Genomic DNA, 27,843 nt, shown 5'->3' with positions numbered 1-27,843 from the left:
TGGTACTGTATACCTTGGAGTAGCTCTGTCACTCTGTGCCATCTAATGCAGTGTACTGACTAGTAATGTGTACCTTCTAGTAGCGATCCTACTCTACACCGTCCAATGCAGTGTACTGACTGGTACTGTATACCTTGGAGTAGCTCTGTCACTCTGTGCCATCTAATGCAGTGTACTGACTACTACATTATACCTTCTAGTAGCTCTCTTACTCTGTACTATCTAATATAGAGTACTTACCGGTAATCTTCTTTGCTCCGAGTATAGTCTTCCTCGCCACATGATTAACGAAGAGAGCTGCAGCTCCACATCAGAACCCTCCAAAGCAAAAGTTAGCCTCCCATGCCTCCCATCCCTTCCCAACATGGCCGACCTCTATCACCCCTGACCTCTATAAGAGGAGGGTCGGCCCAACCCTCAGCCTGAGAACTACCAAGCAGAAACATGAAGCCGATAGCAACACAGGGAGGGAGGGATGGGAACTCATGTGGCTAGGAAGACTATACTTGGATTAATGAAGATTACTGGTAAGTAACCGGGGCATTATCTCCTTGTATGTCTTCCTCGCCACTTGATTAACGAAGTGAGCACATACTAAAGCCAAGCGGCTTCATGGAGACTCACAAGAAACTAATGGACCAGAAGGGAATGCCAAAGAAGCAGGGCAAATCCAAAAACACAGACGAGTGGAAGAAAACACCCAAGAGACAGGCAACCATGAGCAGGGAGAACCAGCCCGGGACAGAGAGACACCGGAAGGGGAGGGCCGAAAACCCAGAACCCCTAAGACCCGAAGGGCTGCCAGAAAATCCACCCGAACCAACGACTGAAGGAGGACAGAGAAGGAGCGGAACCAGACCGTACGGAGCCAAAAGCAACAAACAAACCGGCACCACAACAGCAAGAGTACGGCTGGCCCAAACCACCAAGACTGCCTGACGTACAGTCAAAAGAGAGAGAGAAGCAAAAGCCCCAGGCTCTGGAATCGAAGGAAAGAGGGCAATGCCACCACAGAGACAACAAGATGCCACAGCAGCCAAAAGACACAGTCTGACGCAAACACAGCAAAACAGCACGTTGGACCACCACACCGAGAGAACAGAAACCACCCCAAGTCCAGTGACTGAAGGGAAAGAAGGAAACAAAACCCACCAGGCCCGGCGGTCAACTGAGGAAACCGAAGGCAGAAGCCGAGGAACCAGACACAGCCAATCAGACCGGCAGGTGCCGCAAGAACGGAGGAGAGCGCAGAAAGGAACCCAGCACCCCCTCCGACCCGCAAAACGGAATGCCAACAAAACACCATCAACACAGTGAAAAACAGGCAGGCCATGGACCCATTGGCTCAAAGGACGCCTCGTAAGGGAACGCAACACCAGCAAAGGCACAGGGCAAAACAGCCCCCGGTAGCCACAGGAAACAACCTCGAAGCAACCCGGCCACCAAAGCAGCCAACAGCGGAAAGCCCGCAAGGCCGCCCAAGGAGCCCGATAATCAGACGGGACCTGGTCCATGGCTAAGCCACCAGCATGGCTAAGCCACCAGAAAGGAAAGCGAAGGCCCATCACAGGGCCATTATGCACAAGGAAGCATACAGCACCAGCAGCATGGGGAACGCTGGGTGAACGAGCGCGACATCCCAGCGCAGGGGCCAAGCAACCTGTCCCTGTAATGGTTCACGTGTAGTGAACGAGCCGCCGAAGCGAGGACTCAGGAGGCCACCAAGCCAGCCACTGACCAGGCCCGACCCAGCTGAACAACTGAGAGCCACCAAGAAAAGGAGCGTACAGGGAGGTAAGGCCAAAGGCAGAAACACACCAATGGATAGAAGGAAAAAGAGCCGGGCGAAACGACTCAGAAGCAATGCCAACACTTCCAGGGTGACTTACGAGGAGGTTATGACTAATACAGTATACCTTGGAGTACCCATCTTACAATGTACTATCTAATGCAGTCTACTGACTAGTACAGTATTCCTTCTAGTAGCTCTGTTACTCTGTCCTATCTAATGAAGTGTACTAACTAGTACATATACCTTGGTGTAGTTCTGTCACTCTAGTACAGTTTATGTTTAGTAGCTCTGGTACTCTGTACTATCTAATGCAGTGTACTGACTAGTACAGTACACCTTCTCGGAGTTCTATCGCTCTCTACCATCTAATGCAGTGTACTGACTAGTACAGTTCACCTTCTAGGAGTTCTATCGCTCTCTACCATCTAATGCAGTGTACTGACTAGTACTGTTTACCATCTAGTAGCTCTCTTGCTCTGTTATTCTGTACTATTCAATGCTGTGTACAGACTAGTGCAGTATGCCTTGAAGTTGCTCGCACTCTGTAACATACAATACAGTCCAGTGACAAATACAGTATGCCTTCTGGTATTTCTGTCACTCTACCATCTAATGCAATGTACTGAGTAGTACTGTATACCTTGGAGTACCGTTGTCACTCTGTGACATCTAACGCAGTTTGCTGACTACTACTGTATACCTACTAGTAGCTCTCATACTGTGTACCATCTAATATAGAGTACTGACTAGTACAATATATCTTGTAAAAACTCTGTCACTCTGTGCCATCTAATGTAGTGTACTGACTAGTACTGTATACCTTCTAGTAGCTCTGTTACTCTGCACTATCCGATGCAGTGTACTGACTTGTGCTTTATACCTTGGAGTTGCTCGGTTACTCTGTGCCATCTAATACAATGTACTGACTAGTGCTGTATACCTTGGAGTAGTTCTGCCACTCTGTACCATCTAATGCAGTATACTGACTGGTACTGTATACCTTGGAGTAGTTCTGTCACCCTGTGCCATCTAATACAGTGTACTGAGCAGCACTGTATTCCTTCTAGTAGCTCTAATACTCCCTTACCATCTAATGTAGAGTATTGACTTGTACAGTATGCGTTGGACTAACTTTGTTACTCTGTACTATGTTTTGCAGTGTACTGAGTAGTACAGACTACCGTGGAGCAGCTCTTAAACTCTGTTCCATCTACTGCAGTTTAGTGACTAGTACAGTTTGCCTTGGTCGCTCTGCACCATCTAATGCAGTGTACGGACTACTGCAGTATACCTTCTATTATCACTCTTCTGTTTAAAGAGCTTTATTGAAATATTGGGTAACAAATAAAGACATTAGCATAAACGAGAAATATATCCAAACAATGTATAAAGTAATAACAATGCTAATATCAATGTTAAAGAGACAAAAAGCATTTTATAAGGGTTTTAAAGATAAGGGAAGGGAAAGAGGGAAGAGAAGAGAGAGGGAGAGAAGGAGGAAGGGGAGAAAAAAAAAAAAACATTATGGCCAAAAATAAAATACTAAAGGTAAATTATGGCATACGATCAGCTGATATATGTGAACAATCAACAAAATGAACAGCAGAAAAACTGGTATAACAGAAAAATCCGTAAAAATAATAAATGAATGACAAGGAGGAGAGAGTCGAAGTTCTTCAAGGGGGTTTAAAATTTTCTGAGTTGATATATGCAGATTTCTTCAAAGCCAGGTGGTCAAGGTAGGTAGTAAGGGGTAGCCAGAAAAAATCTACAATACGTTTCGGGTTACAAGAAGAAGCAAAGGCAACATCAAGTCTGTGAAAATGACACACAGTATTCCACCAGCCTTGTATTGAGGTATTCGTAAGAGTCTTCCAGTTAGATGATATGTGTTGAAATGCGAGAGCAAGCATGAGGTCAAAAAGACCATATGAGTGTGCAGGAATATCTAAAGAATCAGAAAGACTACCGAGAAAATGGACAGTTATTGAGGAAGAAGCAGAAAATGCAAAAATGGAAGAGAGGTTCGACCAAACTTTTTCCCAGAAGACAGAGACAGGAGGACAGAAAAAGAATAGATGAAGAAGATCAGCTTTCAAACTCCCACAAGTCCAGCATTTAGAATCAGAAGAGGGTGTAAAACGAGATAAATAAAGAGGGGAGAGATAGAGTCTATGATATAAATAAAATAAAGATTGAGTAAGAGAGTCTGAATGGAAAATTTTTAAGGATCTGGACCAAAGCTTATCCCAGAGGGCGACAGACCAAACGCACCCAAAATCTGTTTCCCAGGAAAGCTCCACTTTGGTTTTGGCGCGTTCTGGGTCAGGAGATACGAAAAATTTATATACAAGCGAAGCCTTAGGAAGGGTAGTGAGAATTTTAAGAAGAGGAGAAGACGGAAGCACTGATGATGTAATGGGAAGAGAGTAATAACGGTCAAGAATTATTGCCATGAGAATAGTAAACTTCTGCAAAAAAGAACGGGGACAGCGAAACAAGGTTTGAAAATGGGGAAAAGAGCAAGGGGACAACCCGTCGAAGATCTGGTAAACCCATATAACACCTCTTTGTCTCCAAGAGTTCCAAGATATGGGTCTATTATTTAAGAGAATCAATGAATTATACCAAATAGGGGTGTTTAGAAAGGAGTCACGTGTAACGGTAGAAGGGTGAACCAAGGGTCTTAAAAGAGACGCCGTATGTTTGAATAAGTGAAATGAGGAATAGGGAGACTTGGCAGAGAAGCGTACTACTTCCCCAAAGGAAAAGGGCAATAATAATGTTTGTTCAACGAGGAGCCAAAGAGGCGCAAAAGGGGAAGAATTTGATGAAAGCCATCTCGAGGCCTGACGTAAAGAAAAGGACCTGTGATAGATACTTAAATCAGGAAAATTAACTCCACCATTAGATTTGGATTTTCGGAGATTTACCAGAGAAATTCTAGGTTTCTTATTTTTCCAGAGAAATTTTGAAAGGAGGGAGTCGATACGTTTAAAGAAGAGGGCAGGGACGTGGACAGGTAACATGGAAAAAATATATATTAGAATAGGGGCTATCATCATCTTAATGGAGTCCAACCGACCCCACCAAGAAAGAAAAAGAGGGTTCCAGGTAGTAAAAAGTTGTTCAATTCTAGATAAAACTGCCAACATGTTTAAATTAGTTGAAGAAGGAATAGAGTTAGAGAACCAAATACCTAGATATTTAATCTTTGAGTTATTCCAAGCAAAGCCAGTAGAAGAGGAAAGGTGAGGAAGGCAGGTTTTGGTTAGAGGGAGGATTTCAGTCTTATCAGAGTTAATCTTATATCCTGAAACAAGAGAGAATGCGTCGAACGCAGAAAGTAAGGGGGGGACAGATACTTCTGGATCAGAGATAAACAAGAGGATGTCATCTGCGTATGCAGAAAGCTTCAGTTGATTGCCACCGTAAGGAAAACCAGAAATAGAGGAATTGCTACGAATGGATGACAAAAATGGTTCAAGGGCCAGGACCTAAAGAAGAGGGGATAAAGGGCAGCCTTGACGAACACCACGCCGAAGAGTAAAGGGTGAAGAGAGTTGACCGCTGACGAGAACCGAGGCCTTGGGCGAGGAATATAGCAATGAGATAAGTGAAATGAAATTGGGACCAAAACCATGCCAACGTAAGGAGGCAAACAAAAAGGACCAATCAACTCTGTCAAAAGCTTTTTCCGCATCAACAGAAATAGCGGCCAAGGGGATCGAAAGAGATGAGGCTTTGTTTAAAACATTAAGAAAAAGACGTGAATTATCAGATGTTAGTCTACCTTTAATAAAGCCACATTGCTGCTTGCCAATGAGATGGGGCATAAAGGGATCTAAACGCAACGCAAGAATCTTAGCAAACAGCTTATAATCTACATTGACTAAGGAAATCGGACGGTAATTCTTACTGAATTGGGGATCACGACCTTCTTTCGGGATAAGACAAATGTTGGCATCCTGAAAAGTACCTTCTGCTTTACCAGATGAGTAAAAAGATTGGAAAAGAGTCAAAAGATGGGGCAACAAAAGATCAGAAAAATGCAAATAGAATTCAACAGGAAAGCCGTCAGGGCCAGGCGTTTTACCCTTCGTGAGGGATGACAAAGCGATGGAGAGTTCGTGTAGTGAGAGGTCAATTTCAAGATCCGGAAAAGAGAGATGAGAGTTAGAAGGTTTAGGAAGTGTCTCAAAATATTTCTGAATAAGAGAGGGAGTAGGGGGAGATTCTGGAGTGTAAAGTTGTTGATAAAACAATTGAAATTGATCGAGTATTTCCTTATCTTTATATAGGAGAGTGTTATCAGAGGAATAAATGGATTCTATAAGGGTACGTTCCTTACGTGATTTAAGGTAATTGGCTAAGAGTTTCCCTGATTTATTACGGCCTCCATAATAACGAGCACTGCTACGAAGAAGAATTGAAGAGGCATTATCAGTGGTAACTTTATTAAACTCTAATTTCGCACGTAAAAGTTCTGGTGGGATAATTTTATCTGAAGAGGTGTAAAATTTATGTTCCAAAGATTTTATGAGCGCAAGAGAAGTTTTCCGTTTTTGAAGATAAAATTTATTTTTCCTAGAAACAAAATCAATAATAAACCCTCTTGCCGTTGCCTTAAAAGAATCCCAGAGGATGTAAGGAGGTGTGCTAGGGGTGGAGTTAAATAAAAAGAATTCCTTAGTAAAGGAGCGAAAAGAAGAAGAGAAGTTGGGATCAGCAAGAAGAGCGCTGTTGAAGCGCCAACTGGAGGGTTTGGGGAGCGGTGGAAGTAAGTCAAGGTCCGTTACAATCGGGGCATGGTCCAAAATAACGATGGGTTCAATAGAAGAAGACAATAAGTGTTGAGATAAAGGTTGAGAAAGAAAAATATAGTCGAGACGAGAAAAAGATGAATGAGGAGGAGAGAAAAAAGAGAAATTCAAAGTATCAGGATGTGTGAGGCGCCAAGAGTCAATAAAGCGTGATTGGAAAATAGTGTCAAGAAAATGTTTGTGAGACTTGTGGGGTATGAAGCGGACAGTAGATTGACGGTCAAGGAATGGGTCAACAATTTGATTACAGTCTCCACCTAAAATAAAAGATTCATCCCTATACTGGATACAATTTTTTTTGTAATTAAAGGCCAGAAGGAACAATCTGGTTGTGTAGGACCATAAACATTGAATATAGTCAAAGGAATAGAATTAATTAGTAATTTAGTTAGTATCCACCGACCATCAGTGTCCTTTTCCTGAAATAAAACATTACATTTTAGTTTCTTATGACATAAAATGGCAACTCCGACTATCTCGGTTTCAGAAAGTCTCTTAAGACCACTCTCTTCTCGGAATGATAATACCTCAGCACATCAGCACACGGTGGCGAGCGCTGAGAGACCCCTTCGGGGGTGATTCACGCGCTTTATAAACTATAAACTAAACTAAACTCCATTCTTTTTTTTATTGGCAGGTGAAAATAAGACAGTACCAACCCAACTCCTCTTCAATTTAAGAGATTCAACATCAGTAAGATGTGTTTCCTGTAAAAGAACTATGTCAGGGTTATAGGAGGCTAAATGGGAGAGGACTCTCTGCCTTTTAATGGGATTAATAAAACCTTTTAGATTCCAAGAGACAATTTTGAATTTACATAAAATAGAAAAGCACTAGAAACAAAAAGCACAAAAGTACCGGCCTGCACAAAAAAGCCGAAATATGAAAGAGAAAAAGAATGAGTGGAAATGGGAGAAGGAGAAGGGCAAAAGGGGTAAGAAAAAAGGGAAAAAAGAGAAAAAAATGAATAACACCAAGTAGTAAAAGGGGAAGGAAAGGGGGGAAGGAAGGAAGGAAGAAAGAACGAGAAGAGACAGTACATATCCAAGAGGACGACTGAAAATAACATACCTGAGGGGGACATATAAGAAGACAATGGGGCAATGGTGACACTCAACAAGATGAGACGCCTGAAGGACAAAAATCCAAACCGCACCAGGACAAGAAACAAAAGAAGAGACCACGGAAACTGAAGAGAAGTATACCCATGGATCTACATAAAGACATAAAAAAAAAAGGTAGTTAGCAAAAAATGACAAAAATAGGGCAAATACAACAATCCAACAACTACGCGAAATCATGAGAGAGTAAGAGAGAAAGAACAATGCAAATAATCAATAAGAGTAGGATAGAACAGGAGAAAGGCTATACTTAATAGGATTCCTCTAAAGGTAACAACTGAAAATGAGACATCATCAGAATTGCAGCAAGAGCAACACCTAAACAAGCAATTAAGCGATCAATTTAAACAAGCAGTCAGCCACTAGAAGGAGTGGAGGTGTCCATGCCACTGTTGGATTGAATATGAATAAAGTTCTTGAGTTCTCCAGGATCTTGAAAAGTCCATGTGCGGTTCTGGTGAGTAACTTTAAAAATACACGGGTGAAACAAGCCATATCGAGCACCAAGGGATCGTAGAGGAGCACGAAGGTTCAGAAATTCTTTTCTTCTAGATGCAGTAGCATTAGAGACGTCTTGTGAAAGAAACACTCTCTGACCTAGCCAGGCAACTTGATGTTTGGCTCTAGATGCCGAAAGAACTGAGAGGAGATCCGTAAACTTCAAAAAAAGAATGATAACACCTCTTGGTTTCGTTGAAGCAGATGAACGGGGGCCAAGCCTGTGGGCACGTTGAATACTGAGAGGAGAAGTAAGAGACATGTCCAAAAGTTTCGGAAGGAAGGAAGTGAAAAATGCAACAGGATCATCCCCCTCCAAAGATTCTGGCAGACCGTAAATGCGTAGGTTATTCCTCTTATTTCTGTTTTCCAAGTCCTCGGTGTGTTGCTGGAGAACAAGGACCGACTTTTCCAAAGAGGATATCCGTTGAGAATGAGTTTGCATCTCCGAAACCTGCTGTTCCACAGACGTCACCCTATTGTCCATGGACGACCACTTTTCTTCCAGAAACTGCATTTTGTTGTTAGTTTCTTCTACAAACGGTCGCAAAGCGCGTATCTCTTCTAAAAGTAACTCCATGGAGATGGGAGATGATGGTTTGTCCGGAGAAGCGGAATCATGCTTCACGCGCTTAGAGGAAGAGACAGGAGAGGAGATCCTGTTCGTTGCGGGTTGCGCTGAGGAGCGATTGGAGGTGACTCCAGCCATTTGAACTGTGGAAGTAGCAGAGACTGAGGTTGAAGAAGATGAGGAGACAGTTACCTGAGGACTCTTGGAAGGAATAAAAACGAACTGCGGTTTACGCAACTTCCCCATAGAAAGTGATTAAATCCAATTAGCAATGAAGGAGGAATAACAATGGTTGCGATTTGCAAATGATGACAGCGTCAGAGAGAACAAAAACATGCATCTGCAGAAGAAGGAAGCATAGGGCAATAGAGATCAACAAATCCACAAGGCATGAAATAGCGGCTTAGAACAATGCTGAAACAGATACTGGTAGATGAAAAGCGGAAAAATGTCCACTAGTAATATCCTGGAGACTGCTGAAGAACTGAGGCAAATGATATAAAAAAAAAAGAAAAAAAAAAAAAGACTGCAAAGAAATACACAAGTTCTTTTGTGCTACATCTGCTCAGTATAGGAGTGTCAGAGCTGCATTACAATGGCAGATGAGATGATGAAATGTGCAACCAACTAGGGAGTGGCATCCAAAAAAGGGATTGGTGAACAGGTGCATGTAAAGCCGTGCTTATTAGGGTGCCAGCAAGCAGTAATGCTGATAGGAAACACGCCTCAAATTGAAGCAAAATATAGATAACTGAGCCATAGCGACACACATGGATACAGGCAGTCTATCTTGCGCACCACAAAATGAAAAACATCCTCCCCTGGCTCGCAGATGTAAGTTGGCTGAGTAACAGTCAATTGTAAAAATACAGAGTCTCTGCGCGCGAGCAGAAGTTTTCCTCAGTGAGCGCGTAGCTCCGTGAGAGAAAAAAGCAACGCGCGTACACAAAATGGCGGGCGCCGTGAGGGAGAAAGACTGTGATGACAATAAAGCGGGAAACCTGCAATTTGAAGATGCGGCAAATCTCCCTCCAGACGCAGCATCATATCCGACGCCAGCTGAGTAAATTGCGCATCACAGAGCGCCGAGGAAGCACAACAAAGGTTCCGATGAAAGGTCCGGTGCGGCGGAGAGAATCCTTAGGCTGCCACCTTGCGTGGTGTCGTAGCCACGCCCCCCTTCTATTATCTCTCTAACTCTGTATTTTCCAGTGCTGTATACTGGCTAGTACTGTATCTCTTCTAGTCGTGCTCCTACTCTGCGCCATCTAATGCAGGGTACTGACTAGCACATCACACATCTAGTAGCTCTGTTACTCCCTACCTTGTAGTGCAGGGTACTGACTAGTGCAGTATGCCTTGGAGGAGCTCTGTCACTCTGTGTCATCTAATGCAGTGTACAGTACTGTATACAATGCAGTGTACTGACTAGTACTGCATGACTTCTAGGAGCTCTCTCACTCTACACCATCCAATGCAATATGATCCAGGCTACTGACTAGTACTGTTTTCCTTGTAGCAGCTCTGTTACTCTGTACTATCTATTATAGAGTACTGACTAGTACAGTATGCCTTGGAGTATCTCTGTTACTCTGTGCCATCTAATGCACTGTACTGACTAGTACTGTATACCTTCTAGTAGCTCTGTTACTCTGTACTATCTATTAGAGAGTACTGATTAGTACAGTAAATCTTGGAGTAGCTATCACTCCGTACCATCTAATCAAGTTACTGTTACTCTCTGCTATTGTAGTGTGCGTCATGTGTGGTAGAGCAATGTAGTATGCTGCGTGTAGTGTGTAGTAGAATGTCCTATGTAATACAGTGTGCTGTTCGGTGTAGTGTGTGCTCTGGATGAATACGCGCTCTAGTGTAGTGAGTAGTCTAGTGCCGCACGCTTTAGTGTAGTGAGCAGTTTAGTGTCGTGCGCTTTAGTGTAGTGAGCAGTCTAGTGCTGCACGCTTTAGTGTAGTGAGCAGTCTAGTGCTGCGCGCTTTAGTGCAGTGAGCAGTCTACTGTTGCGTGCTTTAGTGTGTGAGCGGTCTAGTGCCGCTCGCTTTAGTGTAGTGATCAGTCTAGTGTCGCATGCTTTAGTGTAGTGAGCAGTCTAGTGCTGTACGCTTTAGTGTAGTGAGCTGTCTAGTGCAGCACGCTTTCGTGTAGTGAGCAGTCTAGTGCAGCGCGCTTTAGTGTAGTGAGCAGTCTAGTGCTGCACGCTTTAGTGTAGTGAGCAGTCTAGTGCTGCTCGCTTTAGTGTAGTCAGCAGCCTAGTGCCGCTCGCTTTAGTGTAGTGAGCAGACTAGTGCCGCTCGCTTTAGTGTAGTCAGCAGCCTAGTGCCGCTCGCTTTAGTGTAGTGAGCAGTCTAGTGCCGCTCGCTTTAGTGCAGTGAGCAGTCTAGTGCCGCACGCTTTAGTGCAGTGAGCAGTCTAGTGTTGCGCGCTTTAGTGTGTGAGCGGTCTAGTGCCGCTCGCTTTAGTGTAGTGAGCAGTCTAGTGCTGTGCGCTTTAGTGTAGTGCGCTATCTAGTGCCGCACTCTCTAGTGCCGCGTGCTCCTTCCAGGTGTGGTGTACATTAATCACATGTAAAACAGAAGCAGTAATTACAGCCTTTCTTTGTGTCATTAAATCTCTAATTGTGAATCTCTTCTCTGCAGTGATGGTGACTCTGGATCCTGACACGGCTCATCCTGAGCTCCTCCTGTCTGAGGGGGGGAGACGTGTGAGACGGACGGACACAGCACAGACTCTGCCACACACCCCCAAGAGATTCACCTCCTACCGCTGTGTGCTGGGGAGCGAGGGGTTCACCTCCGGCAGACATTACTGGGAGGTGCAGCTGCTGCGAGAGGGGGGAGGGTGGTATGTGGGGGTCGCAGCGGAGTCTGTGAACAGGAAGGGAGGGTTCACATGGTCACCTGAGCGGGGAGTCTGGGCTGTGGAGGGGGGAGCGGGTCAGTACAAGGCTCTCACCTCCCCTGCGACCCCTCTGTCCCCTCGTGAGAAGCCCCGGAAGCTGGGGGTGTATCTGGACTACGAGGGGGGGCGGCTGTCCCTGTACAATGCGGACTCCATGGAGCTTCTCTACTCCTTCCCGCGCGCGCCCTTCACACAGAGGCTCTTCCCGATCTTCTGTCTCTGGGGAGGAGCGGAGCTGAGGCTGGTGTGAGCCCCCCCCTCCCCCTCAACTGTCATCCACGGTTCAAACCCCAACATTCCAAAGAACATTCTTCACAAGGACCCTCTCACCTGTTGCCATGACAACCAGAAGCCTCACATGAAACTATGTATCTCTTTTCCTTGTACATTTTTAAAACAAGGGCAGACAATGTTTGCCATGTGAATCATGCACCAAACCGCATGTAACATATGATAAAGTCTCTGCAGAATTAAACCAGCATTGGCTACGGTCTCGCCTTGTATGTTGTAGTCTGGCTGCTGTGCTCCGTACTGCAAACTTGGTGTCTAGTGCAGTGACATGGGGCAGTGGCATGGTGTGGTGTGCTGTTGGTGGGATGCATGTGGGTAGGTTGCTGGGGGTGCATGTGACTGGCATATGCATCTTTACAACAAAAATCACCAATTAGAATTAGATTAATAATGCATGTCTACAAACTATTGAAAGGACAATAAGGGTAAATGTAATATGCATGGCCCCATGGACCAATCTAACATGTTTATAATAGTAAAATATCGATTGAAAACAACGAAACTACCGGTCTTACGGTTTGTGTTTCCAAATTCTTAAATCCCTAACCACATCGATTGGCGGCAATTTCCCAGAACACACAGTCACTCATTGCAATGATCTAGCAACCTTTTTTTTTTAAATCTCCGAAATTTACTGTTCCCTATAAAGTACAATAAATGCACCAAATTCTACCCCCCAAAAAAAGACTCTGGATTCACCAACCGTCTGCATCACAAACGCCCCCTCCCCATTACCAGATAAACCCTTCCAACACTTTTTAGTAAAGTGAAATCTAGTTCCGCTGTAGACCCCACACATCCCCACATACTCCTTCAAGGATGAAGCCACTACTTCCTTCTCACTCCCGCAGGAACCTTAATCTCCAAAGTTACATTTACATTTTTATTGTCACCTGAAAACCTCTGAACTCACAAGGAAGTGTTCTTTGAAGCAGGCATCTTAATCCTCTGCGCTACTTTAACATGAGTGGAAACAGCCACTACATAAAACTCCCATCTCTCAAGCAGGAACATTAATAGCCAAGGTTACCTTTACATTTTTATTATTGCCTGAAAACCTCTGAACACACAAGAGCATGTTCTTTGCAGCAGGCACCTTAATCGTCTGCGCTACTTTAGCATGAGTGGAATCAGCCACTAGATAAAACTTCTGATCTCTCTCCCACAAAAACATTAATTGCCAAGGTTACCTTTACATTTTTATTGTCGCATGAAAACCTCTGAACACACAAGAGCATGTTCTTTGCAGCAGGCATGTTAATCCTCCGTGATCCTTTAGCATCAGTGGAAACAGCCACGAGATAAAACTTAAATTTCCGTCCTGCAGGAACCTTAATCGCCAATGTTATCTTTACATTTTTACTACGGCTCCGTGGGTTTTCTATATGTCTCTATAGGCTTTGACAGAAGTAACGAAGAAAGAAAGAGGAAAGGAAAATAAGGAGAGAGAGAGGGGGGGTGAATATCCAGCTTGTCGGCTCCGAAATATCAATCCAGACCACGGTCAACTCTGCAGACCACCATTCACGAGTGGGAATCCGGCGGTTCTCCCTGTGACGCTGTAACCTCCGCCGTTGCGTCCCGTTCCATCGCGAGGATCTCAGCCGCCAAAGGGTGCATTGAGGGATCCGCAGCCTCCTCCTCACCGGAGGAAGAATCTCTGGTTTTGTTCTCGGTGTCCGGTTGGAGACGGTTAGGAAGGCGGAGCGAGTGTACGCCCGCTGAGAGCCTGGAGTCCAAGGAGCATCCACTGCGTCATCTGACTCTACCTGTGTCTTTAGGCACATCTGGAGTTGTCTCCAGGAGTCTTCCCCCTACGAGATTGTCGCGGTCGTAGTGAATGCTGTGGGCCCGGGGATCGTCTGGCACCCCTTCCAGAGGGGCCCTCGTCGAGGCATCTGCGCTTCCGGGCGCCCCAGTTCAGGGCGTTCCTCCAGCCAGTGCCAGGCCTCCTCCGGTGTCTGGAAGAAGTGGGATTTGCCCAAGAACAGGACTTTCATCTTCGCAGGAAAGAGTAGCATGTATTGGATCTTATGTTTCCGCAATTTGGCTTTAACTGAATCGAATGTGCGGCGCTGCTTCTGCACCTCTCTGCTATAGTCTGGGAAAATCATTATGCATGCATTCTCGTGTCGGATCTCCCCGATCTTTCTGGCTTCTCTCAGAATCATATCTCTGTCTAGAAAGTTCAAAAAGCGTGTTATCACAGGACGTGGCTGTGCTCCGGCAATGGGTCGGGCCATCAGCGCCCTATGAGCCCTCTCTATGACAAAGCAAGTAGAGAATTTGTCATTCGGGAAGGTGCGTAGAAGCCATGTATGTAGATACTCGGGCATGTTTGTTCCTTCAATTCCTTCTCTAGAGCCCACAAAGCGAAGGTTATTGCGGCATGCTCTGTTTTCCGCATCATCCACCTGCCATAGTAGATCCTTGTGGCAAGATTGCAGGTCCGTCACTCCTTTGCGTAGGTCCTGCAGTGAGTCCTCTGCTTCACCCAGCCGGGTCTCTGTCTCCGTGACTCTATCTGCCAAATTCCTAAGATCCTGTCACAGAAGCGACACTTCTGCGCCCACTGCACCGATCTCCCCCCGTAGTACCTCTCTGGATGTATTGATCGCCTGGAGGAGGGTGTCCGTGTCGAGCGAGGGGTCGGGCAGTCCTCGGGGGGAGGGGCAATGACTTTTGCAAATTGATCCATCTTGCCCTGTCGTGGCGGCCTTGGTTCCCTGTCCTTGCCCATGGTGGATGGTTCTGGGCCTGGGTATGCAGAGGGTTCTTGCCCCGGACGGTGCTGTTCCAGGCCAGTGCACAGCTGTGTCCAGCAGTCTCTCCTGGCAGTTACCACGCAGCCTCTCGTTGGATCACCACTGCTTTATGTGCACCTCTTCCACTGGCTCTCACAGACTCAGTCAATGCCCCAGAAACAGTGTATAACAGTCAGCCGCCTCCATGCTGCTATGGGCTTCCCAGGTCCCAGCCCATGTCAAGGGACTCTCCTCCTGCCCCTACCTCCGTGCGGGGCCTGCGCACCGCCAGCAGTGTTGCCAGATTGGGCTAGATCACGTACAATTGGGCTATATTTTTACGGTTGTGTGGTAAAATTTTGGTTTTTGCTAGTTGCCAGATTATAAATATATATACACCGCTCCAGCAAAGTAGTATGTTAAAGCGCTTTATTAGACAAATATTCACTTGGCATACTGCTGCAACATCAATTCCAATGCCTTCTCTGCCTGCTTGACGCCGTCCCTGCCCCTCCTTTCCTAAAGTAGCAATATTGGGCTACTTTTTAGTTGGCTTTGGGCTATAGAAAGCTTAAAAGATCTGGCAACACTGACCGCCAGGTGCCGGTGGTAACTCCTGGCCGCACCAGAGGCAGTCTCCGCCTAGCCGCCTCGCCAGTCCGCCTGGATGCTGCTGATCTGTCCCAGCTCTCTCGCGTCACAGCTAACAATGGGGCAGGGGGGAGAAGGCGGCACACGTGGGGGCGAGACCCTTCACCTCCGCAGTTTCTTCCCGGCCTCACCACCCCGTCGCAGTCACTCGCACACCAGTCTCCCCTCACCAGTATTCATTGCCCGTCCTGGGGGGCCAAGGCTCACTCTTAAGGTGCTGCCCTCCACAGCCTCTCGCCAGCGATCGTCTGCCTCTACACCTTGCCCGCCCAGGGCGATTACGCCTGTCTGGTGCTCCGGGCACCCTTGCCTCCAGGCATCCCTCTCGGTGTTCCCGGCGCCTCTTCCAGATGGCTGGCCGGTGATATGCAGGTAGGCCCGGCCGCCCACACGTCACCGCTAGTGCCGCTGGAGGGCCACAGATCCCCGCTGTGTTCCTGGACACCCTTGGCGAGGCGGGGGGAGGGGAGCTCACTCGTCCGAGGCTGTTCTTGGTCTCTCTGTGTCCGCCCTTCGGGACCTCACCCCGCCAGTGCTGTCTCAGGCAGGGACGGGAGGACAGCTCACCCCTCCGGCATCCGCCCCCCTGAGCCCCCGGCCACTGAAAGTGCCGTGTGTAGTGTTCCGGGCGCCCCCGCCTCCAGGCAGCCCTCTCCTCCGTCGCGGCAGTTCTTCCAGACGATAAGCTGTTTGCACCTAGACAGGCCCGGCCGCCCGCCCGCCTCCGCGGGGTGCCAGATCTCCGCAGCAGTCCGGGACACCTCTGGTGGGGTGGGGCCAGGGGGGGCGCCCAGGTCGTCTGTACTACGTCTGTCCTCAGAGACCCCACTATGCTCGGGCCGTCCCAGGCAGGGATAGGAGGGCAGCTCACCCCTCCGTCGCTCGTCGTCTATGGCCCCCGGTCACTCAAAGCGCCGCAGCGCCGACCCGTCTTCTCGCTGGCGCCATCTTGGGTCTAAGGTGAAACTGAAGAGAGCACTGCCAGGCCACCAAAAGTCTGCCTCACAAATATGTTAGCTGAATGAGCCCAGCAGCCACACTAAGCAGAAGAAAGACAGGCAGTCAAGGACTCAATCCAGCAGTGCCCGGCGTTGAACTAAAAGGCTACAAATGAAGGGGAGAATCTCAAGTTCTCAGCAAAGAGACCCACGAAGCCACACACAGAAAAGGCTCACCGAGTATCAGCCCAAGAAGAGAACCGAGGGCACGAAACCAGAAGTGCGCAGGAAGAGGCCCCTAAGAAGCTGGGACCATGCATGATTGTTTCCTAGAGCACGCCTTCAGTCGTGTCTCGAGCGGCCACGCGCTTGCTACGTAGCTTCCATTGTATGTCCCAGGTCCTGGGGCGGGGGCAGGAGCCCCTGAATGCAGATCTCACCCGCGCACAGACGCTACTCTCCCCGGGGCCTGGTATCCTGTACACAGGAGCAAAGCATGAGGTCTGCTTAGATAGGGGCTCACGAGGATATCTCAATATTGCCAGCCGTTAGCCATCATTCTAGCAGGTTTGAACTCCCCTGCGAGCCTCAAACTGTTTCATCTGTAAGCCCGAGGCATAGTATCCCAGCCGCTCTCAAAATGCAAACAGAGCACCCAAGAAAAAGCTTTAAGCACAATTCTAATTTTTATCGAAGACAAATGGGTAGGGCTCCCAGTGCTGAAAACTTACGAACACTTTTATACTCATATCGTATTCTTATGCCTTTGCATAAAAATGTCAGCCATGGGGGGGCAGAGTATTGGCAATATTGCAACAGGTGCAGTGCATAAGGTGAAGCCCCTCTTGAAAGCCAGCGCGCTCAAGTTTCCCAGTTCCACACCCGAGAAAGGCAGGTGGGTGTTCCTGGTCCTCGAGGTGAGGTAGGGGAATGATCTCCAAGTCCAGGTTTGTTTTCTGGGGGTTCCTGGTCCCCGAGGTGAGGTAGGGGAATGATCTCCAAGTCCAGGTTTGTTTTCTGGGGGTTCCTGGTCCTCGAGGTGAGGTAGGGGAATGATCTCCAAGTCCAGGTTTGTTTTCTGGGTGTTCCTGGTCCTCGAGGTGAGGTAGGGGAATGATCTCCAAGTCCAGGTTTGTTTTCTGGGGGTTCCTGGTCCCCGAGGTGAGGTAGGGGAATGATCTCCAAGTCCAGGTTTGTTTTCTGGGGGTTCCTGGTCCCCGAGGTGAGGTAGGGGAATGATCTCCAAGTCCAGGTTTGTTTTCTGGGGGTTCCTGGTCCTCGAGGTGAGGTAGGGGAATGATCTCCAAGTCCAGGTTTGTTTTCTGGGGGTTCCTGGTCCTCGAGGTGAGGTAGGGGAATGATCTCCAAGTCCAGGTTTGTTTTCTGGGGGTTCCTGGTCCTCGAGGTGAGGTAGGGGAATGATCCCCAAGTCCAGGTTTGTTTTCTGGGGGTTCCTGGTCCTCGAGGTGAGGTAGGGGAATGATCTCCAAGTCCAGGTTTGTTTTCTGGGGGTTCCTGGTCCTCGAGGTGAGGTAGGGGAATGATCTCCAAGTCCAGGTTTGTTTTCTGGGTGTTCCTGGTCCTCGAGGTGAGGTAGGGGAATGATCTCCAAGTCCAGGTTTGTTTTCTGGGGGTTCCTGGTCCCCGAGGTGAGGTAGGGGAATGATCTCCAAGTCCAGGTTTGTTTTCTGGGGGTTCCTGGTCCTCGAGGTGAGGTAGGGGAATGATCTCCAAGTCCAGGTTTGTTTTCTGGGTGTTCCTGGTCCTCGAGGTGAGGTAGGGGAATGATCTCCAAGTCCAGGTTTGTTTTCTGGGGGTTCCTGGTCCCCGAGGTGAGGTAGGGGAATGATCTCCAAGTCCAGGTTTGTTTTCTGGGGGTTCCTGGTCCCCGAGGTGAGGTAGGGGAATGATCTCCAAGTCCAGGTTTGTTTTCTGGGGGTTCCTGGTCCTCGAGGTGAGGTAGGGGAATGATCTCCAAGTCCAGGTTTGTTTTCTGGGGGTTCCTGGTCCTCGAGGTGAGGTAGGGGAATGATCTCCAAGTCCAGGTTTGTTTTCTGGGGGTTCCTGGTCCTCGAGGTGAGGTAGGGGAATGATCCCCAAGTCCAGGTTTGTTTTCTGGGGGTTCCTGGTCCTCGAGGTGAGGTAGGGGAATGATCTCCAAGTCCAGGTTTGTTTTCTGGGGGTTCCTGGTCCTCGAGGTGAGGTAGGGGAATGATCTCCAAGTCCAGGTTTGTTTTCTGGGTGTTCCTGGTCCTCGAGGTGAGGTAGGGGAATGATCTCCAAGTCCAGGTTTGTTTTCTGGGGGTTCCTGGTCCCCGAGGTGAGGTAGGGGAATGATCTCCAAGTCCAGGTTTGTTTTCTGGGGGTTCCTGGTCCTCGAGGTGAGGTAGGGGAATGATCTCCAAGTCCAGGTTTGTTTTCTGGGGGTTCCTGGTCCTCGAGGTGAGGTAGGGGAATGATCTCCAAGTCCAGGTTTGTTTTCTGGGGGTTCCTGGTCCTCGAGGTGAGGTAGGGGAATGATCTCCAAGTCCAGGTTTGTTTTCTGGGGGTTCCTGGTCCCCGAGGTGAGGTAGGGGAATGATCTCCAAGTCCAGGTTTGTTTTCTGGGGGTTCCTGGTCCCCGAGGTGAGGTAGGGGAATGATCTCCAAGTCCAGGTTTGTTTTCTGGGGGTTCCTGGTCCTCGAGGTGAGGTAGGGGAATGATCTCCAAGTCCAGGTTTGTTTTCTGGGGGTTCCTGGTCCTCGAGGTGAGGTAGGGGAATGATCTCCAAGTCCAGGTTTGTTTTCTGGGGGTTCCTGGTCCTCGAGGTGAGGTAGGGGAATGATCTCCAAGTCCAGGTTTGTTTTCTGGGGGTTCCTGGTCCTCGAGGTGAGGTAGGGGAATGATCTCCAAGTCCAGGTTTGTTTTCTGGGGGTTCCTGGTCCCCGAGGTGAGGTAGGGGAATGATCTCCAAGTCCAGGTTTGTTTTCTGGGGGTTCCTGGTCCTCGAGGTGAGGTAGGGGAATGATCTCCAAGTCCAGGTTTGTTTTCTGGGGGTTCCTGGTCCTCGAGGTGAGGTAGGGGAATGATCTCCAAGTCCAGGTTTGTTTTCTGGGGGTTCCTGGTCCTCGAGGTGAGGTAGGGGAATGATCTCCAAGTCCAGGTTTGTTTTCTGGGGGTTCCTGGTCCTCGAGGTGAGGTAGGGGAATGATCTCCAAGTCCAGGTTTGTTTTCTGGGGGTTCCTGGTCCTCGAGGTGAGGTAGGGGAATGATCTCCAAGTCCAGGTTTGTTTTCTGGGGGTTCCTGGTCCTCGAGGTGAGGTAGGGGAATGATCTCCAAGTCCAGGTTTGTTTTCTGGGGGTTCCTGGTCCTCGAGGTGAGGTAGGGGAATGATCTCCAAGTCCAGGTTTGTTTTCTGGGGGTTCCTGGTCCTCGAGGTGAGGTAGGGGAATGATCTCCAAGTCCAGGTTTGTTTTCTGGGGGTTCCTGGTCCTCGAGGTGAGGTAGGGGAATGATCTCCAAGTCCAGGTTTGTTTTCTGGGGGTTCCTGGTCCTCGAGGTGAGGTAGGGGAATGATCCCCAAGTCCAGGTTTGTTTTCTTCCTTCTGGGACTTGTAGTCTTTGATTAGGTTAAACCAAGGCAGGAGGCCGGGGTTGATGCGGGCGGATAGAGTCCCCCCTCTATTTCAAGAGACTGGTTTCTGTGCTCCTTGTAACGTGACTGTAGTCTCGGGCGAGCGCGTGGCCTCGCAGGGTAAAGAATGATGGTGCACACGCATAGCTGTACTGGGAAGGAGGTGGACCATGAGGGGTATTTCCCTATTTATTTATATCCTCCGTCCATGCCTGGCCAGAGGGTGCTACAATGTTTGTGGGTTTTCCCAGGGCAGACTCTAGTCCTGCGCTCTTGGTGTTACAGTCATTACATCCCTTCCCAGCTTGGTATCAAACTGTCTCAACAGAACTTAACAAACAAAGTCTTTCAGTCTCTGACTGGACAATGGGTTAGGTCACAAGTTGTATCATTGAGAGCTGGACCGACAACCTGTAGTCTGGGTGGTTGGGTCTGGCCAAGAGCTGACATTCGGTTCTTCGCTCCTTGCAGGTGGAGCTGCCTGAGAGCTCGGATGACTGGCCAAGTGCGACCCTCCCAAGATGGGCTGTGAGCTTCCTTCGATCCAGTCGGTTTCAATTTCGTTGTTTCCCGAATCAGGGTTTCCTTCATTCGGGCGCTCGACTCTCCGGAACTATGACACGTTCCTGGTGACTACTACTTCTCCGCGCTTGGCAGTGATGGCCGTGCGGTTCACCCTTAGTATCGTCCAGGTCCCTGGTTCGTAGGGTGTCTTGAACTTCCATCCTGCCCGATGGTTTTGAATCAGCACCAGACTCCCTGGCATGAGGAGCCGAGGCTTGGCCTTTTGTCTCTTGCTAGGAAGTTCATTGGTTTGGGCTCTTCGGGCTTGGGTGTTGGCTGGTTCATAAGGTGTTGTGGTCCGATATGGGGGGGGGGGGTGTCCCGTCTATGCCCAGCTAGCATCAAGGACCATGGGGATACTTGTGTCTTGCAGTGTGGGGTACTAGGGTACTCTTGCAAAAATTAATGAAGCATCGCTTCCGGGTTAGTCTTTTCTGCCACTGCTATTCGACGGGTTTTATTCAGTGTGCGCATGAACCGTTCTACCTCGCCATTGGCTTGTGGCCATTAAGGGGTGATGCGCTAATGTCGGATGCCCAAGGAAGGTAGGTCTCTGAATTATCCTCCTTGAAACGGTTGACCGTTGTCTGTCTTTAGTTCTTGGGCTAGTCCAAATAAGGCGAAGGTTTTCTCTAGGATTGGTGCGACATGGGCGTATGCAGTGGAGTCTACCATTTCAACGATTGTATATTTGGAAAAGTTGTCGATTAACACCGGAGTCACTCTTCCATCTGGGAAGCTCCCAAAATCGAGGCTGATTTGTGACCAGGGAGCCGACACAGGTTCTTCGATGATGATTGGTGCTTGGGGTTCCTGGCTGCTGGTGATCTGGCAGGAGTGGCAGTTCTGCACCAGTTTGTCAACAGCAGCTTCCAGCTCTGGGAACCAGATTTTCTCCCTCATTCGCGACTTCATTCGGACAGTCCCTTGGTGGCCTCCGTGTGCAAGGGCTGTCACTCTCTCTTGAAGGCTCTCCGGGATCACGATCCTAACCCTCTAAGCACCAGGCCCTCAGCTGTCATGCTCAGATCATCACACACTCTGCACAGTTTGCCAAGGCGTTCTTTTTCTGGGCCACACCAGTTGTTGGCATCATTTTTCCTTTGAGGGGCAACGGTGTTTGGCTTCCATTTGTGAAGATTTTGATATTGTTTGGGACCAACTGTGGCCAGGGGTGCAGTTGCTTGTATTGCTGGCTGCCCCTGGCGTTGACGGATGCGCCAGTGTAGAGGAAAGCTGTGATGCGGGATCCTGGTATCTCAATTACGCATGTGGGCTGCGGGCGCCTTCTGCATTTCAAGTCGCGTGCGAACGATATGAGGAAGCATTCAATTTCATCTTTGGTGGACGAGTGCTCAAGGCCATGCCACTGCCTTTGTGTTCCTGTACTCGTCTTCAGGTTCTCGTGGTCTTCCAGGGAGAGTTGTCTCACGGACTTGGAGGGTGGCCTCCGTCCACGTGCGCCTTTGTTTCTGGGCCCTACTCGGCACGCAGTGGCGAAGTGGTTAAGGGTTCCGCATTTGGAGCAGGTCCGTCCTTGTGCTGGGCATTCCTCCAGAGGATGTCCTTCTCATCCACAGTATCCATACTTTGAACTATGTGTTACTTTTGCCAGTTGTCTTCCTTGTGTCCGGATCGCATCCGAACGCTCCATTTTCACCGCGGTGGGCCTCTCCGGTTGCTGAGTGATAGCGAGATCCATCTCTGTTGCTCTGGCGTCTGACAGGTCGTGGGATCGCGCCACGACAAGGATATCTTCTAGCGGGTTCCCTGGTTGGCAGAGGATGAGGCTCCTAAGGGTTTTGTTACGGTACCCTTGTATCACCTGTGTGCTCACCTCTTTGGCTTGGTTGTCTGCTGTACATGTGCTGGCTAGTTCACTCAGACGTGCGTGGAATGCATCTATGGACTCTCCTGCTCTTTGGCCGCCTTGGCGGAGCTTGAAACGTTCATAGTCTGGATTGGGTTGCTGGTCAGAGTGTGCATCCAGAGCTCTGACTGCCACGCCGCAGTCGTTGGCGGCTCCTGTGTTCAGCAGATGGGCGAAGAGTTTGTATATTTCTTCCCCTGCGACGTGTAGTAATAGCGACCTCTTGATGTTGTTGTCCGTTTCTCCTGTCGAGATAAAGTAGTTGTTCAGGCGGCTGATCCATATCTTCCACCAAGGGAACGAAGTAACGGGGTCGCTGAGCTCGCTAAAAGGAGGCAGCGTGCTGACCTGGGTGTGTTGTGTGGCTGGTGTGACGGGGGTTGATGTTTTACTGTCTGTGTGTGTGTGTCCTGGCCTGGACAGTCCTTGGAGTCTGTATGCCGCTGCAGGCACCGTTAGTTCCAGGCTCCTTCCCCGCGTGGCTGTGGTACAAGCTTTACCACCCGGGCTCCCACGTGGTATCTTCGCTGTAGGTGTGCATGGTTCCTGGGTGCCGGCCTCTGGACTCTTCCCAGTCTGGTGCAGAATCGCGTGACGTCAGGGGAGGAGCCGCGGTGTCCGACAGGCTCACAGGCAGCTGCACCCTCGCGCTACGCTGTTATGGTGCTTCTTAAGGCGGGGAGGTGGCACGGCAGCCCTGGCGTAGGCGGCTGGCTCCACGACCGCAAGCAGTCAGCACAGCAGCTTTCAGCAGGGCTATCGCGCAGGTAGGTCTATGACCACAGTGATGTGGGTGAAATGGTGCCACAGGGTGATCAGCACCCTCGTCACCAGTGTAACGTGGCCGTAGTCTAGGGCGAGCGTGCGGCCTAGCAGCGCAAAGAATGACGACACATGCATCGCTGTAGTAGTACGGAGGAGGACCCCGAGCGGTCTTCCCCTATATATTTATATCCTCTGGCCACGCCTGGCCAGAGGGTGCTACAATGTTTGTGGTTTCTTTCAGGCAGACTCTAGTCCATCTCTTGCGGTGTTATAGTCATTACACCCCTTAGCCCAAGACCAAGGGATAATTGGACGGGCTGACAGTGCAACCTTCTGACACCACGCTGCCTTTGTTAGTATTTAAAAGCATTGTTTGGCATCTCTTTCCTATTTAATGTGTCCTGTGGTGTTTTTAACCCTTCACCTGCCTGACTGTGTCCTCTTTGCAGTCGAGATGGCTTAGGAAAGGGGTTTCTTTGGGTAAGTAAACTGTGCATTACAGAATGCCGCACATCTGTTGAAAGACGTTGACACTTAGGGTCATTAAAAATACAGATATGTTTACAACAAGCATTGGAAAGCCCATAAGTCTCACCACTTCCAGCTCAGTTGGCTTTGTGAATGTTTTTTAGACGTTGTAGTAATTATCCTATTTTTAGGTCGAGGCTAGGCAGCACGCATGCGCTGTCTGAAAGACCTGTAGTAATTAGTAGACAGAGTGTAATCCCGCCTGCTACCTGGCATTGGTTCACTCGGGCATTGACTTGCTGTCCTGGCTTGTTACTAGGTGGCGCTCGGAAACATCACTTCCGTTTTAAGGCAAGCAGCACCGACCAACTACAGCTTAGTTACGCTGTTGATCTGTGTCTGCTTAGTGTAGGGACTACTTTGGTTTTTTTAATTGCTGTGGCGCACGCTTCTCAGGCCGCCATGCCCATAAGTTTACTATGCACGGGCGTCGTGTTTTATACTGTAGCTTTCATTAGCACTTTCTTATTACCGTGATGCCCTCTTCCTGGGCCACCGTGCGTCTAACTTAGATGCAGGGGTGCCGTGCTTTCTTTCAGCAAGGCCCGCTTCCAGTTCTTTCCAAGAAGCCAACCATTCAAGGACAAAGGGCTGTTTAACATGTAATTTAAGGTGCAGGAGAGAGAGCGCCATGGCTAGCTTATAGAAGGAACACCTCCAACCTTTAAAACGTACCTCTGGCAACGCCGGTAAATCACACAGTAAGTGCAAAGACGTAGAAGAACGTGGGGGCATCTCAACAAGTGGCAGCAATAATTATTGCTGGCCGCTGTTAGCGTGGGATTGCATATCGCCGGCTCTCGCTGGAAATTATCGCCATGCTAGCGCTGTATCAACAAGGCATAGCGCAATGGCGATAATTATTCCAGTGATAGCGGTGTTTTCCAGGGAACATCGCTGGTTTTCCAGCGATGTTCCATGGAAAACAGCAATATCCTTGGTGATAGGGCCTGTGGTCTTAGCCACACAATCCACCCCCCATATTAGGTATGCCTTAGTCGGGAATTTAACAGACTTTAAATTCCTGCGTTAAGGCATACTTAACGTGATTTAAAATATCGTTGTTAATATGACGAAGCTGGGTTAGCGATATTTTCCCATGGTGTTTTGTCAGGCATGCCTCCTTTGCATCTCATTAGCGATGCGATGAGAGGCGTGCAGACAAGGGGCGCTAATGCAAGGAAACACGTGCTATTATTGCTGCTTTTCGCCCGAAAACGGGCTCTAAAGCGGCGGTAATATTATCACCGCCCCTTGTTGCTATGCCCCATAGTGAGCAGCATCAATTGAACCTGAATTTCTTTTGCGAAAGCAGACATAAAAGCCGTCTGTGCGGTCTTATTTTTTTGTATCTGCACCTTCAAGAATCCTCGTGCCCTAAAGGCATGCACCTTTAATTTCCTTTTGCCGTAGTCAGAAATGACCATCTGTTGTACTCTGGTCAGTGCGGGCACAATAAGTAGTCAATCGCACACGCCGTCCTGGTAGGTTAATGTTCCTAAATACTATCCCTTTCATGCTAATTTGTGCATACCCCTTTGCTTTCCCACGCCTCCACCCTTGTTAATCATTCCAATAAAAAAGGTTATTTTTAACTGCACGAATTTTGGGCATTGTGGGCACTTTATAGTTAGATTTATGGTCAACTTATTTTCTGCATAGAGCGACACGTACTTGCAATTACACAGGAAATATGTCAAGCTGAGTAAGGATTTTACTGACCCTGCGAGGCTGCTCTCCTGGTCTGTTTTGTTTCGTCCGCTACCTGCTACACCATCGGCCTTGCTGTTATGTTGTCCTTTGTGTCTGGTGTAGTTCATATCTACCAATATTGAGGTGTTGACACAGCACTTTTCCACTCTTTCCTTCGGAGATAAAAAATGTTGATACCGTACTTAATTGCTCACAAGAAAGGTCTTCAATTATTTGCTTAAAGGCAGTTTGATGGTAGTGCTTTCAAGGACAGATCCAAGTAACCAGTGATGGTAGTTTTTTCAGGTCAACATTATGGTGCCAATTCCGATCCGGTAAAAAAATTCCCCGTCCGACTCGTATCCGGATTTTTTTCCGTCCGAATCGTCAAAGTAGCGTACAAACTGCCAAGTACGATTCGAACGGAAAAAAGTCCATACGAATCGCATTGGGAAGATTTCCCCACACGTCCTCGGGTCGGGAAAAGTCACCGACACGTCCCCGGTCGAAAAACCCACCGTGCGGAAAAATTAAGTCCGACAGCGCAAGTACGATCCCTCCCGTCCTCCATATTTCACAACCGTACGCAAAAAACACCGTCCGAACCGAACTCCCATAGCAACCATGGAGACATGTGCCCGCATACGCGCCGAACACCCCACCACCCCCCCGCCCGCGTATGTACGCACCGAACCCCCACCCGTGTATGTACGCACCAAAACCCCCACCCGTGTATGTACGCCCCAAACCCCCACCCGTGTATGTACGCACCCAACCACCACCCGTGTATGTACGCACCCAACCACCACCCGTGTATGTACGCACCAAACCCCACCCGTGTATGTACGCACCGAATCCCCACCCCAGCAGTGTATGTACGCCCCGAACCCCCACCCGTGTATGTACGCACCGAACCCCCACCCGTGTATGTAGGCCCCGAACCCCCACCCGTGTATGTACGCCCCGAACCCCCACCCGTGTATGTACGCCCCGAACCCCCACCCGTGTATGTACGCACCAAACCCCCACCCGTGTATGTACGCACCAAACCCCCACCCATGTATGTACGCCCCAAACCCCCACCCGTGTATGTACGCCCCAAACCCCCACCCGTGTATGTACGCACCCAACCACCACCCGTGTATGTACGCAGCGAACCACCACCCGTGTATGTACGCACCAAACCCCCACCCGTGTATGTACGCACCGAATCCCCACCCCAGCAGAGTATGTACGCCCCGAACCCCCACCCGTGTATGTACGGCCGTACCCACACCCCACCAGGGAATGTACGGACCGTACCCCCACCAGTGCATGTACGGACCGTACTGACGCGAAAAACACACGTACTGAACAAGGACAAACCATATTTACACAAGGAGAGTCAATTCGAGTTTCCCCACACCACCAAACATGCCCAACAACCCCACAAACATCACATACACTGACCTGCAACTGCCAAACTGCCAAACAGAGGCCCAAAACTCTATCACTCCTCATAACACACCCACACAAATTTCAAACACAGCCACACCCACAAATGGACCAATAAAAATGGACCACACACACAAACCATGAGCCTTTGCAACAGACCCACTGCTGCCAGAGCCCACAGACGACCCACACCACCATACTTGAACCTCACACTTGCATACCTTCACACAACCACCTACACAAACACCCCCTCATCACATTCACACACACACCTCCACTACCACACCCACACACCCACAACCATCCACACCCACACCCCCACAACCATCCACACCCACACCCCACGCCATGTCCACCACCAAGAATCCAAAGTTCACAAAGGAGGAGCTGGAGATCCTTGTCGACGAAATCCTCAGAGTCGAGCCACAGCTCTTCGGAACATTGGTCAGACAGACCAGCATATCCGAAAAAACCGCCATGTGGCAGAGGATTGTCGATTCTGTGAATGCTGTTGGGACCACCAGAAGGACCAGGCACGAGTGCCAATCCAGGTGGTACGATCTGCGGAGGACGGTCAAGAGGAAGATGACTGACAATCACAACCAGGGGAACATCACTGGAGGAGGGCCGCCCCCCAGACCGGTACAATACCATCCCTGGGAGGAGAAGGTGATGTCCACGCTGGCGGTGGAGGGACTACACGGACTACCAGGACTCCCAGACCCTGGTGAGTACACAAACAACTCACCTCACATGGGGGGATGCCATACACAATCAATCATGCATGCCACCCCCCCCAAGCCACCACCGGACACAACAACACTCCACAAACACACACATTCCACTAGCGCCTCCATGCCCCATGCATCAATCAGGGCCATGCCAAGTCACAGGCCACACAAAACACCAACACAACACAGGATGTGGCCGATGCTGGGAGTGGGGGCATCAAAACTAACATTGAGCAACTCACAAGCACACAACAATGCCCTCAGCCCATATGGCCCAGGGCACAGCCATACAAACTGTG

The 27,843-nt window shown here is 49.1% G+C and overlaps 1 protein-coding gene across 1 annotated transcript in view; it reads left to right on the top strand.

The window, feature by feature from the left end:
• The window catches only part of LOC146869413 (E3 ubiquitin-protein ligase TRIM39-like), a 141,774-nt gene extending 129,561 nt beyond the window's left edge, over nucleotides 1–12,213 (top strand). Inside the window, exon 6 of the mRNA XM_085599806.1 lies at nucleotides 11,460–12,213. Coding sequence (XP_085455932.1) covers nucleotides 11,460–11,971 — 512 coding nt within the window. The 3' untranslated portion in view covers nucleotides 11,972–12,213. The remainder of the gene's footprint in view (nucleotides 1–11,459) is intronic.
• Nucleotides 12,214–27,843: the final 15,630 nt, after the last annotated feature.

Source organism: Triturus cristatus, chromosome 1_1 (assembly GCF_964204655.1).
Source record: "Triturus cristatus chromosome 1_1, aTriCri1.1, whole genome shotgun sequence".
In the NCBI taxonomy this organism is placed as follows: Eukaryota; Metazoa; Chordata; class Amphibia; order Caudata; family Salamandridae; genus Triturus; species Triturus cristatus.
Note: the sequence above shows the minus strand (reverse complement) of the source record. Positions and strands in the feature narration are given on the sequence as shown.